The sequence below is a fragment of the Buceros rhinoceros genome, unplaced genomic scaffold, assembly GCF_000710305.1.
Source record: "Buceros rhinoceros silvestris isolate BGI_N320 unplaced genomic scaffold, ASM71030v1 scaffold31388, whole genome shotgun sequence".
Taxonomy (NCBI): domain Eukaryota; kingdom Metazoa; phylum Chordata; class Aves; order Bucerotiformes; family Bucerotidae; genus Buceros; species Buceros rhinoceros.
This window is the reverse complement of record NW_010426797.1, coordinates 1-12,232: the sequence shown is the minus strand read 5'-3', so window position 1 is coordinate 12,232 and position 12,232 is coordinate 1. Positions and strand designations below refer to the sequence as shown.

The 12,232-nt window shown below is 49.6% G+C and overlaps 2 protein-coding genes across 2 annotated transcripts; one reads left to right on the top strand and one right to left on the bottom strand.

Annotated features, from left to right (window-relative positions):
* The first annotated feature begins 2,176 nt into the window (after window positions 1–2,176).
* SERPINF1 (serpin peptidase inhibitor, clade F (alpha-2 antiplasmin, pigment epithelium derived factor), member 1) lies at window positions 2,177–6,577 on the top strand. Its single transcript, XM_010141651.1, has 7 exons — window positions 2,177–2,259; window positions 2,651–2,852; window positions 2,932–3,087; window positions 3,852–4,055; window positions 4,872–5,014; window positions 5,567–5,777; window positions 6,169–6,577. Exons 1-7 carry the CDS (start codon window positions 2,182–2,184, stop codon window positions 6,426–6,428), a joined length of 1,254 nt encoding a protein of 417 aa, XP_010139953.1. The 5' UTR covers window positions 2,177–2,181; the 3' UTR covers window positions 6,429–6,577.
* Window positions 6,578–6,845: 268 nt separating this feature from the next.
* On the bottom strand, window positions 6,846–11,825 carry SMYD4 (SET and MYND domain containing 4; the record flags this gene model as incomplete). The annotated part of the gene is made up of 7 exons (XM_010141652.1): window positions 6,846–7,161; window positions 7,864–7,987; window positions 8,339–8,455; window positions 8,897–9,029; window positions 9,714–9,880; window positions 10,194–10,376; window positions 10,673–11,825. Coding segments are annotated over 7 exons (2,028 nt in total), but the record flags the coding sequence as incomplete, so codon positions are not given.
* Window positions 11,826–12,232: the final 407 nt, after the last annotated feature.

The window sequence follows — 12,232 nt, the reverse complement described above, 5'->3', positions numbered from 1 at the left end:
CTGTGTTGCAGCTGGGAACACATTTTTTCTTTGTGACGATGACAACTGTGGTGATAGGCAAACCCTCTAGCTAGTGGTTGCGAGATGCTTCAGAAGGAGTTAGTGTGGCGGGGTGGAGCGATCACAGTGAGCTGCCTGACCTGCTGGGTGATGTTTCATGGCTCCCCTGAAATGAGAGGTGTTCATAAGTGATGTGAGACTTGTGCTGCTAGAGATGGAGAACACCACATCTCCTTTGCACCTGGAGGCCCTCACAAACAGACAACTCGTAGACGCAAAGTTCCTTCTCAACTCATGCCTCAAGTTTATCTGCCTGTACCTTCCTGACTGTAACATCACCTGCCGCTCGCTGTTGCTCCTTCCCTGCTCTTTCTAGCCACAGATTTTCATATCACGCCTGAAATTATCCCACCTCTGCTCGAACCAAATTCTTTTCTCTGCATTTTTGGCCCTGTGCTAAGAGACATGCAAATAGAATCCAGATGTTCAGGCCAATTCAAACGCAAAAGGCTTTGTCTTTCTCAAATGGAAATTGCTTTTTTGGCAAAGTTGGAGAAATATGAAGCTGGTGACAGTACTGGCAAAAACAATACAGATCTGCAAAACCAATCTCCGCCCTCGTGCTCCCGGGAGCTCGGTGTAGTTGGAAGCAGAGGTCATGTGGAGATTTTTTTTTTTCTCCCCCCCAGATAAAAGGTTACTTTCCATGGAAAACCTTCATCTCTAAACTAGGCCAGCCCCAACCTCTTGCGCTCAGCGGGCAGAAGCACTGCTTGGTGCCAGCACCTTCACCAAGGTTTAAGTGAGGCTCGCAGGAGGCTCCTGCCATCTCTCTTGCAGCACGGTGCCCTTTCATTGTGACACTCTGCAACAACGTGAGCGATCCCCGTGCCATACCCACTATCCTACTGTTCATTCTAGTGCAGAAACTCCTCTTGGTTCCCACCTTCTGCACCAGCACAGCTCACTGCCTCAGCAGCGGGTCGCGGGGTGCGAGTGCTCAGGAAAAAGAGGGTTCCCCTCAGAGCTGAAAAGTTAAAACCTCCGCTGTGACACCTTTTCCTGCAGGGCAGAACTACCTCCAGGGCTTTGGCAGGAAAGGGAAGCAGCGACCTGCCTTTCAGTGAAGCGAAACCTCTGCCTGAACAGACTGGGGCTGGTGTAGCCACGTGGCTTTAGGTTGTATTTCTACCAGCAGGCATGTTTTCTTTATAGCTGAAGTTAATCTGAAACACATGTTTTCTCCTACTTTACTGGATCACAGGGTTAGTTAAACACAACCCTCTTCCTTTAATTTCTGTGTATGTCCATAAACATCGCTGCAGCCCAGCCTCAGTGGCGTCTGCTCTCGGGGGCATGACGCTTCTGCAGCAGCTCTGGGTTACCCACAGCGAAACCCTGGGTTACTCGCCGCCCTTTGGGCCAGACAGATCTGTCTGGAAGGGCCACAGATGCCAATACGGGAGAGATTAAAAGTGGATCCCACAGCAGAAACAGCTTTGGGGAGTTTGGTAGTTTTCTCCCACTTCCATCAAAAATTTTGATTAAGCCAATCTCTGTCTTTCGCTTCTCTAGATTTAGTCCAGTGTTAGGTATTTACTTCCAGCCCCTTTCCTTACTGGCTTTTAAGAGAGCTCTTCTACATTATATCAAACTGCAAACGAGCAAAGGATGTGTTCAGGCTGTACAGCCTCCCCGGTGCCTGCAGACACAAGAAGCACGACAACGTCCTGTCCGAGGCAGGCAGCTTGGGCAGCAGAGCAGGAACCGCTCCGGCTTGTCTTCTGCCCCATTCTACAATACAGATTTGTTTCCTTTTGTAAACAAAGAATTGGATTTTTTAGTCTAAAACTCAGAAGATATGATTTAGTGCTTCTCTGGACCTTGGCACTTCAGAACCGCCAGCACCAGCGTGGTTTGGGCCACCCTTGTGCCCAGGCACGCCCGGGCATGCGTGCCTGCCCACTTCCGAAGGCGTTTGGGACAGGCTGGCTGAACACCACAGAGAGGAGAGAAAACCCAGCTGAGATCAGGGGGGTGTTTCAAACTGGGAAGGACAAGCAGCAGCATGTGTCACTGCAGCTCCTGTCACAGCCAGGCACAGTGAACAGTACTGGGAGACGTGTACTTGCTCGGCTGCTCCAACCACCTCTGTCGTGTTCTTACCCTGTAGGTTCAGGCATGCGGATTCCAGCCGTTCTCCTCTGCCTGGGTCTCCTAACTGTCCCAAGCAGATCCCAGAACTCGCCTACGGAGCAGGTGAGTAGGAGACAACACGCAGAGAGTGAGGAAGAGATCCTCAGAGCAGGGAATTTGATTTCAGAGGATCTTACAGAAGGATTAAGCACGACCCTCCTAAGTTACTAGGATTTTATTTAGCAACATAATGAGACTAACTCCTGCTTTACCTCGATAAAACCACACTAGTTACATCAGGGGATGACTGTGAGGCTCAAGCAATCCAAGTTGGGTTCCAATCTGAGTGCTGCCTTTGGCTTCCCTGGGACACTTTAAAGGGAAGCAACTGTTCCCACACTCCGTCAGGAAGATTAAGCCGGTATTTCTGTAGGTCTCAGGAGAGCATCTGCAGAATGCTTTCCTTTGAAATGTTTATCACAAAGCGTAACCAAAGCCCTCCCTGTACCTGCAGAACTCGGCCACCGCTGAGGGAGCCAACGCTGGCGAGGAGGAAGAGGAAGATCCATTCTATAAGAGCCCTGTAAACAAGCTGGCAGCAGCAGTCTCCAACTTTGGCTATGACCTGTACCGTCAGCAGTCCAGCCGGACAGCCTCTGCCAACGTGCTGCTGGCTCCGTTCAGCCTGGCTACGGCGCTTTCTGGTCTCTCGCTCGGTGAGTTCTTACCCCTTTTCCTCGCGCACCCTTTGGCCCCACAAGCCTTCCCTCACACTGTTGTCCTTGTGGCTGGCAGGAGCTGGAGAACGAACAGAAGATGTGATTTCTCGTGCTCTCTTCTACGATCTGCTTAACAAAGCTGAGGTACACGAGACTTACAAGGACCTGCTGACCAGCGTGACTGGACCAGAGAAGAGCATGAAAAGTGCCTCCCGCATTGTCCTGGAGAAAAGTAAAAGTCCTTCTTCCCTCTACCAAATTTTACCTCAATAACTAGCAGCAGGTAGAACGCAGTGAGTAACACTGGGCTAACAGCTCAGGTTCTGACAGACTGTCGTGCCAGGATGCAGACAGCATGTGGAATGCTGTTGCCGCTCCAGAAAAAGCCTGGAAAGTTTGTGTGCACATAAATAAAAGACCAGACTTGGGCACACAAAGACACCGGTGACAAAGCAGCTAGCACACAAAAGAGCTAGAAGAATTTTGCCTTCCCTCTAGGTTTTCCGGCAGGTGTTGCTCTCTTCCAGGAACCACAAATCACAGCACCTATCTGGGACAGCACTCAGCCATATTCCTTTGCTTAAGTCCTTGCTGAACTATTTGAAATGTCTGCTTCCAGCATGCAACAAACATCTGCTGCAAAAGCTATCTTTGGGAGCCTGCTGGTTCCAAGAATCCAAGAGGTTGAGTAAGCCGTAGTCCCAAAGCAAGCTGGAGAAAGAAGGATGTAGGAATAGCTGTGTCCAAGTCCTCTGTTCCTATCTATATCTTCACTTTACAGAAGAGTTCTCCCATCGTACTCCAACATGGGTGGCTGAAGGACTTGGATCAGTTTCCTCCATGTGCCTTCAGTCATCCTTCAAAGCAGCTTTGTGTACACTCGCAGCCACAGATGTGTTGTGAGAGAACTGCTGCTGGGCTTTGGATTGCAGTCTGCTGCCCTCAGATTGTTTTGGTTAAGGAACTACCTGCACTGTCAATGTTCTCGTTCCCCAGGACTGCGGGCAAAGCCTGGTTTTCACAGCCAGCTAGAGAAGATCTACAAGATGCGTCCGAGGGCACTAAGTGGCAATAGCCAGTTGGACCTCCAAGAAATCAACACCTGGGTGCGACAGCAGACAAAGGGAAGGATCATGCGGTTTATGAAGGACATGCCCACAGATGTCAGCATCCTCCTGGCTGGGGCTGCCTACCTCAAGGGTAAGAATGTTGGGTATTTGGTTACGAGTACCAGCTTGTAACCAGCTCATAGAGAGGGTCTATTGAGCACGTGTTAGAAGAGATGCGAGAAAATGCTCTCGCTGCCAGAGTCTAAGAAGAAAGTGTTTGAGAACAATAAGTAAAGAAGAAAAAATGCTCACTACCTAAACAGAAATAGTCCTCGAGGGAGGAATTATTACCCTTGGGAAACCTAATCCTGACCTGTTTGCAGTAAGAGACTTGAGAAGCGAGTTTAAGCTCACGAAACTCCACGGCGAGAGACAAAGTATTACAATTTGGGGGAGGCACGGCTTAAAGAGTGCACTGAGCCTTCCTACCACTGCAGAGGGAATGGAGGGAGATACCAGAGCACTATTCTAGAACATGCTGTAAGCCAGCGTCCTGGAGAATTACTGCTTAGAGACAAGGAGCAAAATAAAGGGTGGGGAGAGAAGCACTTTATATGCATTGACACAGTCGTTACCCTCTAAAATAGTTTTCTAATTACATAAGTAGACATCAACTTCCCAATAGCTACTCCACCCATACACTGGCTCAATTTTTTTATTTCCCACTTAGCCAATTCTCCAATGAAAAGGAGGGGCCAGAGAGCAGCAGTAAACCCGTAGCTCCAGTCAGTCTAGTTCCATCTCCATCATCATTCAACTGCCTCAACTCCTAAAGCATAAACACGGTACAGAAAATTACTCAATAGACTCAAACCACCCAAAGACAGGATTTCTCAGCCGCAGACACGAGCTTGGTTTCACATGCTGTTATTCCAGAAAATCCTCCATTTTATCTTCTCTAAACCAGGGTCGTGGAAAACCAAGTTCGACCCCAAGAAGACTGCCCTGAACGACTTCTACCTGGATGAGGGCAGAACTGTGAAGGTGTCCATGATGTCAGACCCCAAAGCCATACTGCGATATGGTTTTGACTCAGAACTCAACTGCAAGGTCAGAGAGCAACTATTTCACCAGATCTGCTACAGCCAACGGCCTTGTTCCTCCCATCAGGCTACTTTTGCAGTCCCTATTTGGAAAGGCACTATGTTGGTTCTTAGAACATCCTGCTTCCTCGCTGGCGAAGTCACAAGCAGTCCAGAACTTAAACAATGCGCAGGTCCTACTAACCCGTACTGCTTGACCCAAAGGTTGGCACAAAGGGCAGGGCACACTCCTCAAAACTCTTCCATCTCTTGCCACAAATCTTTCACCGTAGCATGAGCTCAAAGGTGTTTGAGCTGAGAACCCCCCAGCAAGGTTGCAGTTCATTATAGGATTCGACAGTGAGAGCGAGCACTTGCCACGTACCAGCAGAGTGCAGCATGGCTTGAGGAAGGCCTGGGTGTCAGGGGGGTCATGTCCAATGAAATCAAACGGGGAAGATGACCGAACGTTAACTGGGAAGGCTGACCAGGCGGTGGGGATGCAGGTCTGTGCCCGGTATGGGATGGGTAAATGTTTCTTCTTGATGTGACCCTTTCTTCTTTTTAACTGGCCTTCCAGATTGCCCAGCTACCACTGGCAGAGGGAATCAGTGCCATGTTCTTCCTGCCTACGAAGGTGACCCAGAATATGAGTCTGATTGAGGAAAGCCTTTCTTCAGAGTTTGTCCACGACGTAGACAAGGAGCTGAAGACAGTCCACGCTGTGCTAAGCTTGCCCAAACTAAAGCTGAACTATGAAGAGGCACTTGGCAGCACGCTAAGGGAGACGAGTACGTACATCACGCACCCTCTGCAGACTGCCAGGGCTCAAAGCAGTGGGCAAGTTGCTTCCTGCTTTCAGAATATGAAGCTGGTGGGTATTTGGGTAGGTCCTGCTGTCAATCTGTAGAGATTTCCCCAGCAACTACATCACCTTGGTCCAGGACTCTCAACTTTTTTTCGCATCTTTCCACCAAGCTCACACACCACTTCTGAGATTGAGAGAAAAGCTCAGTTCAAACAGATACAATGTGCTTCTCCCTGTTACCCCCAATAAACTCTAGCCGAGCATAAACTCTACCCAATAAATTCTAACCCTGGGCCACAGCATTAGCAGTACTGATCCCCCGCCTGCAATCGCTGCTTTCGGCTAATGGGATTATTTTTCTTTCTTTCCTGCAGGGCTCCAATCACTGTTCACATCGCCCGATTTTAACAAGGTGTCTGTCAAACCTGTGAAGCTATCTCATGTGCAACACAGGGCCGTTCTGGAGCTTAGTGAAGAAGGGGAAAGATCCACACCAAATCCCGGGGTGAATGCTGCTCGTCTGACCTTCCCCATAGAATATCACGTGGACAGACCTTTCCTCCTTGTCCTGCGAGACGATACCACTGGAACCCTCCTTTTCATTGGCAAGATCCTGGATCCCAGGAGCGTTTAGAACCCTTCACAATAACCTGCAATGGTAGGGCCCAAATGGAAGGGGTGGTACTGGGAGGGATACTGGCTCCCTGCTCTGCTGCACAAAGACACATCTTGCAAATCTTATGCCTTCATGCTGCAATAAAAGAGCTTTTGCTATTAATCTCAGCAAGCCCCAGTATTCTCCCTTGAAAGATCGCCTGCCTACGTCACATGCCTTCACACTCCCACTTTCCCCAGGCAAGCCTCAGAGCAGTTCTGTGTCTGATATCGAGCATCGTCTGGTGGGTACTGTGGTCCTCCTTACCCCATTTTCCAACCCGACACCAGCTGAGAACATGGACTCCCTCATCACGAGCATCTCAAACATCTGCTTCAAATCCACATGCAGAAATGACACAACAGCAGCTACTCCCACCATTCCACACACAGACCCTTCATGTTAGAATCGGTCCTTTTATTTACAACAGTCTCACTAAAGAGCATTTCAGATTTCATTCAAGTTGTCACACGATTTTCCAGTTTGCGCTACGTGACTACCTTACCACACAAAACCCGGCTTTGATGAAAGATCACGTTGCAGCTTCCTTTGACAGGGAAATTAAATCCTCTGAAGGACGCTTCTGGGAAGGTCTGACAGACAGGTCTTCATCTCTTGCAGTTCCTGGATCTGAGTACTCTGAGGACCACAGTGCACTGACAAAATCTCTTCTGCTCTTTGTATCGTGCTCAGAGCTTCAGAAACTGCTAATCTGAAACAGGACGAGAGTAAGCCCAGAGCACACAAAACACATCATTCAGCTCCCTGACTTACACAACCCTTAACCCCTCCCCAATAAAATCCTAAACCAGTTCACGGGTACAGATCCTCTCATCCTTTGCCTTTCGGCACCAGGCCCACAGTGCACACTGCAGCTGCAAAGGGAGGATGGGGAGAATGAGGTAAAGAGACAGACAAAAACTTAAAACCTTACATTTGAGTACAGGTACCCACTACTTCCTCCCTGCAGCTCCTGCTAAAATGAATTCAGTTACGGGGAAGTGGTCAGAGAAGATTTTCAGAAGCAGGCAGGCTTTTGCTTGCCAAGAGAGAGCAAGAGGGTTTTATTTCCTCCTTTGAAAAGATGTCAGCAACATTATACAGCTGAGGTACAAACACCAAGGGGGACTTGTTGTCATAAAATGATAGCACCGGGAATAAACGGAGCCAGGAAAAAGAAAAGAATAGACAGGCACAAACCAGAGAACTGGGTCCAGAGATAGTCATGAGGTGTAAGCGAATCCCAACAGCGTTCATGAACTTCACTCAACGAACAGCCAACTTTTGTACCTGTGCCAGACTGCTCAGGGTCCTGTGAGACACCCTGCAAGGGGCCACGGACCTCCTGCCACGACACTGTGTCAGACACCCAGGAGCGGTGCAAGGACGGGACAGAGAATGAAAGAAAAATTACCCGTTGAAGAGAATTTGTGCCAGCTTGAACAGTTCATGACCTATTTCTACACTCGATGGCCCATGGTGCTTTTCCACAACCTCAATACTCCTCTCCAGGTGTCTGGCTGCTTCCTGCCACTTCCCTGATAGAAACCAAACCAAAACAAAAAATGAGTCACGAATAAACACTTTCTAGAGCTACTGCCACACAAAGAATCTGAAAGCATTATGCAGAGTGTTATAAACTATGTCCGCAGCGCTCCTGGGAGGCTGCTGACCCCAGAACCAGCACAGGGAACCTAGAAGAGCGTGAGATCACATTGTTGTTCACTGGCTGCTGGGAGGGCAGTTTTGGCTCAAACAGTCTGAGAGCTCTGCTGTCAGAACTAGAGAAATGCAGGAGGAGAGAACCGAAAGGGCTAGTCAGAGAACAAGCTGGTCGTGTTAAATTCAAAGTTCAGAAAACTAAGGATAACGAGAAGATGATGCCATACCAAGAGTAGCATAGACCTGTGCCAGATGATCCTCCATCTCCCCCATCAGCAAATGCTCTGGAGACAAGAAGCTTCTAGCATCCGTCTGACACTTCAGGAGCATTTTGATGGCCTGATCTGTAATGAAACAGGGTTTAAAATTCATCCTACTGGATGGTTTCCAGCTCTCCACGATCTGCGAAATAAAATCAGTGCAGTCTCATCTCTGCATCTCACAGAACTAGATTTGGTTCTGGTTAGAATTTAACACGGACTCAATCTCCAACCCTGCTCATTCTAACGCGCCGTTGGCCCAGCTCACTCCAGGAAAGCAAAGCCTGGGACTTCCTAACTCCAGCGTTACCCTGAGTTCTTTTAGTTACTAAGGAACAACGTGTGACTTAAATTTACACCCGGATCAGGGATATAAAACCCCTGAAGCTCAATTCCCCAGGAACATCAGGCTGCATGCCAAAGGACCCCGACTGCGAAAGCAACAGTGCCATCTCATGGCTAGAACCACGGCGCCCGGAGTGTCCTCGGGAGCTGCTGACCTTAGTGCGGCAAGCGGAGCCTTACCAGCCTTCCTGTCCCTCAGCAGGTCTAACGCTTTCTCGATTTGCTGCTGAAGGTCCCGTAAACGGCGTGACAGGCTCTCTCTGCTGACTGCAGTTGCACAAGCTTCACTTGAACAACAAAGCATGTCTTCCCCCTGTGGAAACCATCCCTGTGATCGCTCCTGCTCAGGTTCAACACAAAGCTCACCTTCCATCTCTGTTATCTCTGTAGGGTGTTCTAGAGACGCTAAATTGTTTCTCGGTCATTCAACAAAGTGACTTGCCTGTAAATTGCTATTTGCTGCTTTGGTTTTATGAGAAAGTTCCAGGAATAGCTATGACTGCGGGAGCTACAGATGAAGCCAAAGCAGGGCCATGTAGCACACGACTGATGTGCATACACAGCACAGACTGTGCTGGCTTCTCCCCACCCAACCCACACTCCACGCTGCTGTCGTTCATACCCTCCGAACAGCAGAGCGTGGCTCTCTCTCCACACAGCCCCTGTACACACACCTGCTGTTCTAGACTCCAGCCCTCCGTTTGCTTTCCTAAATATCCCCCTTCCCCTAGTCCAGGGCCCTGATTTCCTACAGTTCCTTCATCGGGTTCAAAGGGGTTTTAACTTGCTGTTAAAGGTGTTATTTTCCCCGCAGTGCTGTAAGACTGACATACAAGAACATTACGACAAGGCTGCTAAGAACAGCAAGATATTGTCTTGACTTTGCAGAGGCTTCTGAGCAGAGATCACGGTCTGAGATCTTCAACTCTTTGACCTTCCCAGAGACCCCAACATTACACATCCCAGCAAGCTGCACACGTAACTATGGAAGAACTACCTGCATTGGAGCCCGGCAGCTGGGACAGCAGAAGGAGTTCCTCACAGCCACCACACTCTTGCTATCAGACTGTGACTCCTCAAGGCACGCCTGACAGCGACACTCAAAGAAATACTGCCTGAGAAGCTGTTGTCTCTCAGCAACCCTCATTCTGCATCGGTGAGGCCCTGCAGAGGGATGGCAAGGGTAGAAATCTCTAAGCAGGTACAGTTTAGTTCATAACATCAGACTAAAATCTATCTTTGTTATAATTGACACTAGAGAAATGGTCTTTTGGAGAAGGCATAAGCGGAGACTGAAAAGGTGACAGGGCTCAGCAGGTAAAATCTTGCATTGATGTCTTTGATCAAGGCTTACACATCAACAAAGACTCTAGCAACATTATGCTGGGAATTAGGCTATAAAGAGCAATCAGTCAGCATGCCAAGCAGAGGAGAAAGGATGTCTGTGCCTTGAGACAAACAGAGAGTTAATACCTACCGTAGCAATGGAAAATCTCCTGGCCGCTTGGGATTGGCTGCGACGCCCTGACAGTGGCAGCTGTCCCACTAAAGGACACGCTGATATTGGGGCAGCACGAATGGTTCAGAAGGCTGAGGACAGGAAAAAAGGCTGTCGCCAGGCGCACAGGCTGCTTCTTTACCACAGCACCATCTCCAGACCCTAAAGACAGAGGGAAAAAAAAGTGCGTTGAGAACGGACTCTCAGTAACGTGCGCAAGTTATGCCCTAAGCACCGTGACCGGTTGCAGATAGCAGCAGAAAGGTTCATGGTACATTGCTGCAATAAAAAATAGTCAAACACCCTCTACTTGTGCTCCAAAGAACAGACCGCGGGCATAAGTTTTCAGCAAGTCATTCCCATTTGCAACAGGAGCTTTTTACAACTGATAATTCAATCTTTTCACACAAGTTAGAGAGCAAGGACATCAGAGAAGGGCTTAAAAGTTGTTGTCTCACCTGACTCCTGCATGACAGTGATCGCTTGGGCATTACATTGCAGCTGCAACACGTGCCTCAGCATCGCTTCTGCCACAGTCTGCAGCTCTGGAGACAACCCGCCCGACGTTGTTTCACATGTCTCTGCTTTGGACTGCTCCTCAGATGATTCCTGATTCGAAACAGCAGCCTCCAGGCCAGCCTCCTGCAGGTGCCTGCACACAGCTACCACGCTCAGCACGCACAGGAACCTGTGTTCAGGGCTGTGCTTCTCGGCATGTGGCAAGAGGTTGAACACAGCTCGGTAAGAACTCTGGTACTGACCATCGTCATCACAACCAGGGATCCCTCTGATACCAGCTCTGGTGCCTGGTGCCTCACTGAGATGTTTGCATCTTGCTTCAGGGTTATGACGGCCCTCGTCACCACTGCGGGACTGTTCCACCAGACTGCTAACCTCTGCAAATCCTGCCAGCAGAACAGTCCTCAAAGCAACGTGGCAGAAGACCCCTAACGTGAGAAGCAGCGCTCCCAGGGAGCACTCGGTCTGGTGGTACCGCTCCCACGCCGCGTCCGCACAGCTCTGGCTGCAGTACTTGGCGTAACTGCACCCCTGGCAAGGCACTGAGGCCAAGAGCTGCCTCAGGCAACGGTGGCAATAAAGATCCGCGTTAGTGACTCGGGTATCCCATGCTGTTTTGCTGCTGTCCTGCGGGAGAAGGCTCTCCCCTGGGCAGAGCACGCTTACAAAGGCCTCCTCTTTCAACAGGCTCTGTCCTGGCAGGATGTCCTGGGAGGCCACTAAGTGACGTCCCCTCTCTCTATCAAAATTCAAGCTCAAAGATGAAGATGCACCTGAAATACTGTCATTTTCTTCCCAGATCTCTGACTTTCTTGGAACATCACCACTCGCTTCTTGTGTGGGCTCTGGGTACCTCTCTTCCTCGTGGATTTCAATCTTCAGTTGACGTAGCTTTTTTAGCAGCGTCTGGTGTTTAGGACTAGTCGTCACCACTTCCGTAGCAATTTTACTCTCCACCCCAGCGAGGGCATCTGCTGCAGCCTGTAACCTCCCCAAACGCAGCAAACATTCAGCTTTCCGCAGCAAGACCTTGGGTAGCAGCCTGTCTGGATAGCCATGACTTTCAGCCCTGGCAATATCTTCCAAGCAAACCTAGAACCAAAGACAAGGCCTTTTAAAAAAAAAACCAGCTGAGGCTCCTTTACTCCATCTAAGATGTAGAATGTTTTAATAAGGCTACGTTAATCAGCAAATTCCATGCGCGTAGCCAGTCTGCTGGCCAAATAAATCTTCCTGCCATAGAACAAGAAGGAAAGCAGGAGCCCTCCGGAAAGTTTAACGATGGCAACGTTAAGCGCAGCTTTGGAAGCGCATCTGACCCACTGTCCCGTCGATCGGACACCCGTTCCTGCAGGTTCTGCAGAATCACCCGCCTCACTCCCGTGTTGCCGGGGCTCTTCCTCGCCCCAGTCCCCTCCTCTTGCTACGCTGGTGGCCTCGGGCCACCCTCTGGGTGTGCAGACTTGCTCAGGGACACCCAGGAGCTCGGGGAGGGGGGT

Coding starts and splice junctions, on each gene's coding strand:
- SERPINF1 (XM_010141651.1), top strand. CDS start 2,182: ATGCGGATTCCAGCCGTTCTCCTCTGCCTGGGTCTCCTAACTGTCCCA. Junction 3,088..3,851: donor CCGCATTGTCCTGGAGAAAA/GTAAAAGTCCTT, acceptor CTCGTTCCCCAG/GACTGCGGGCAAAGCCTGGT. Junction 5,778..6,168: donor CAGCACGCTAAGGGAGACGA/GTACGTACATCA, acceptor TCTTTCCTGCAG/GGCTCCAATCACTGTTCACA.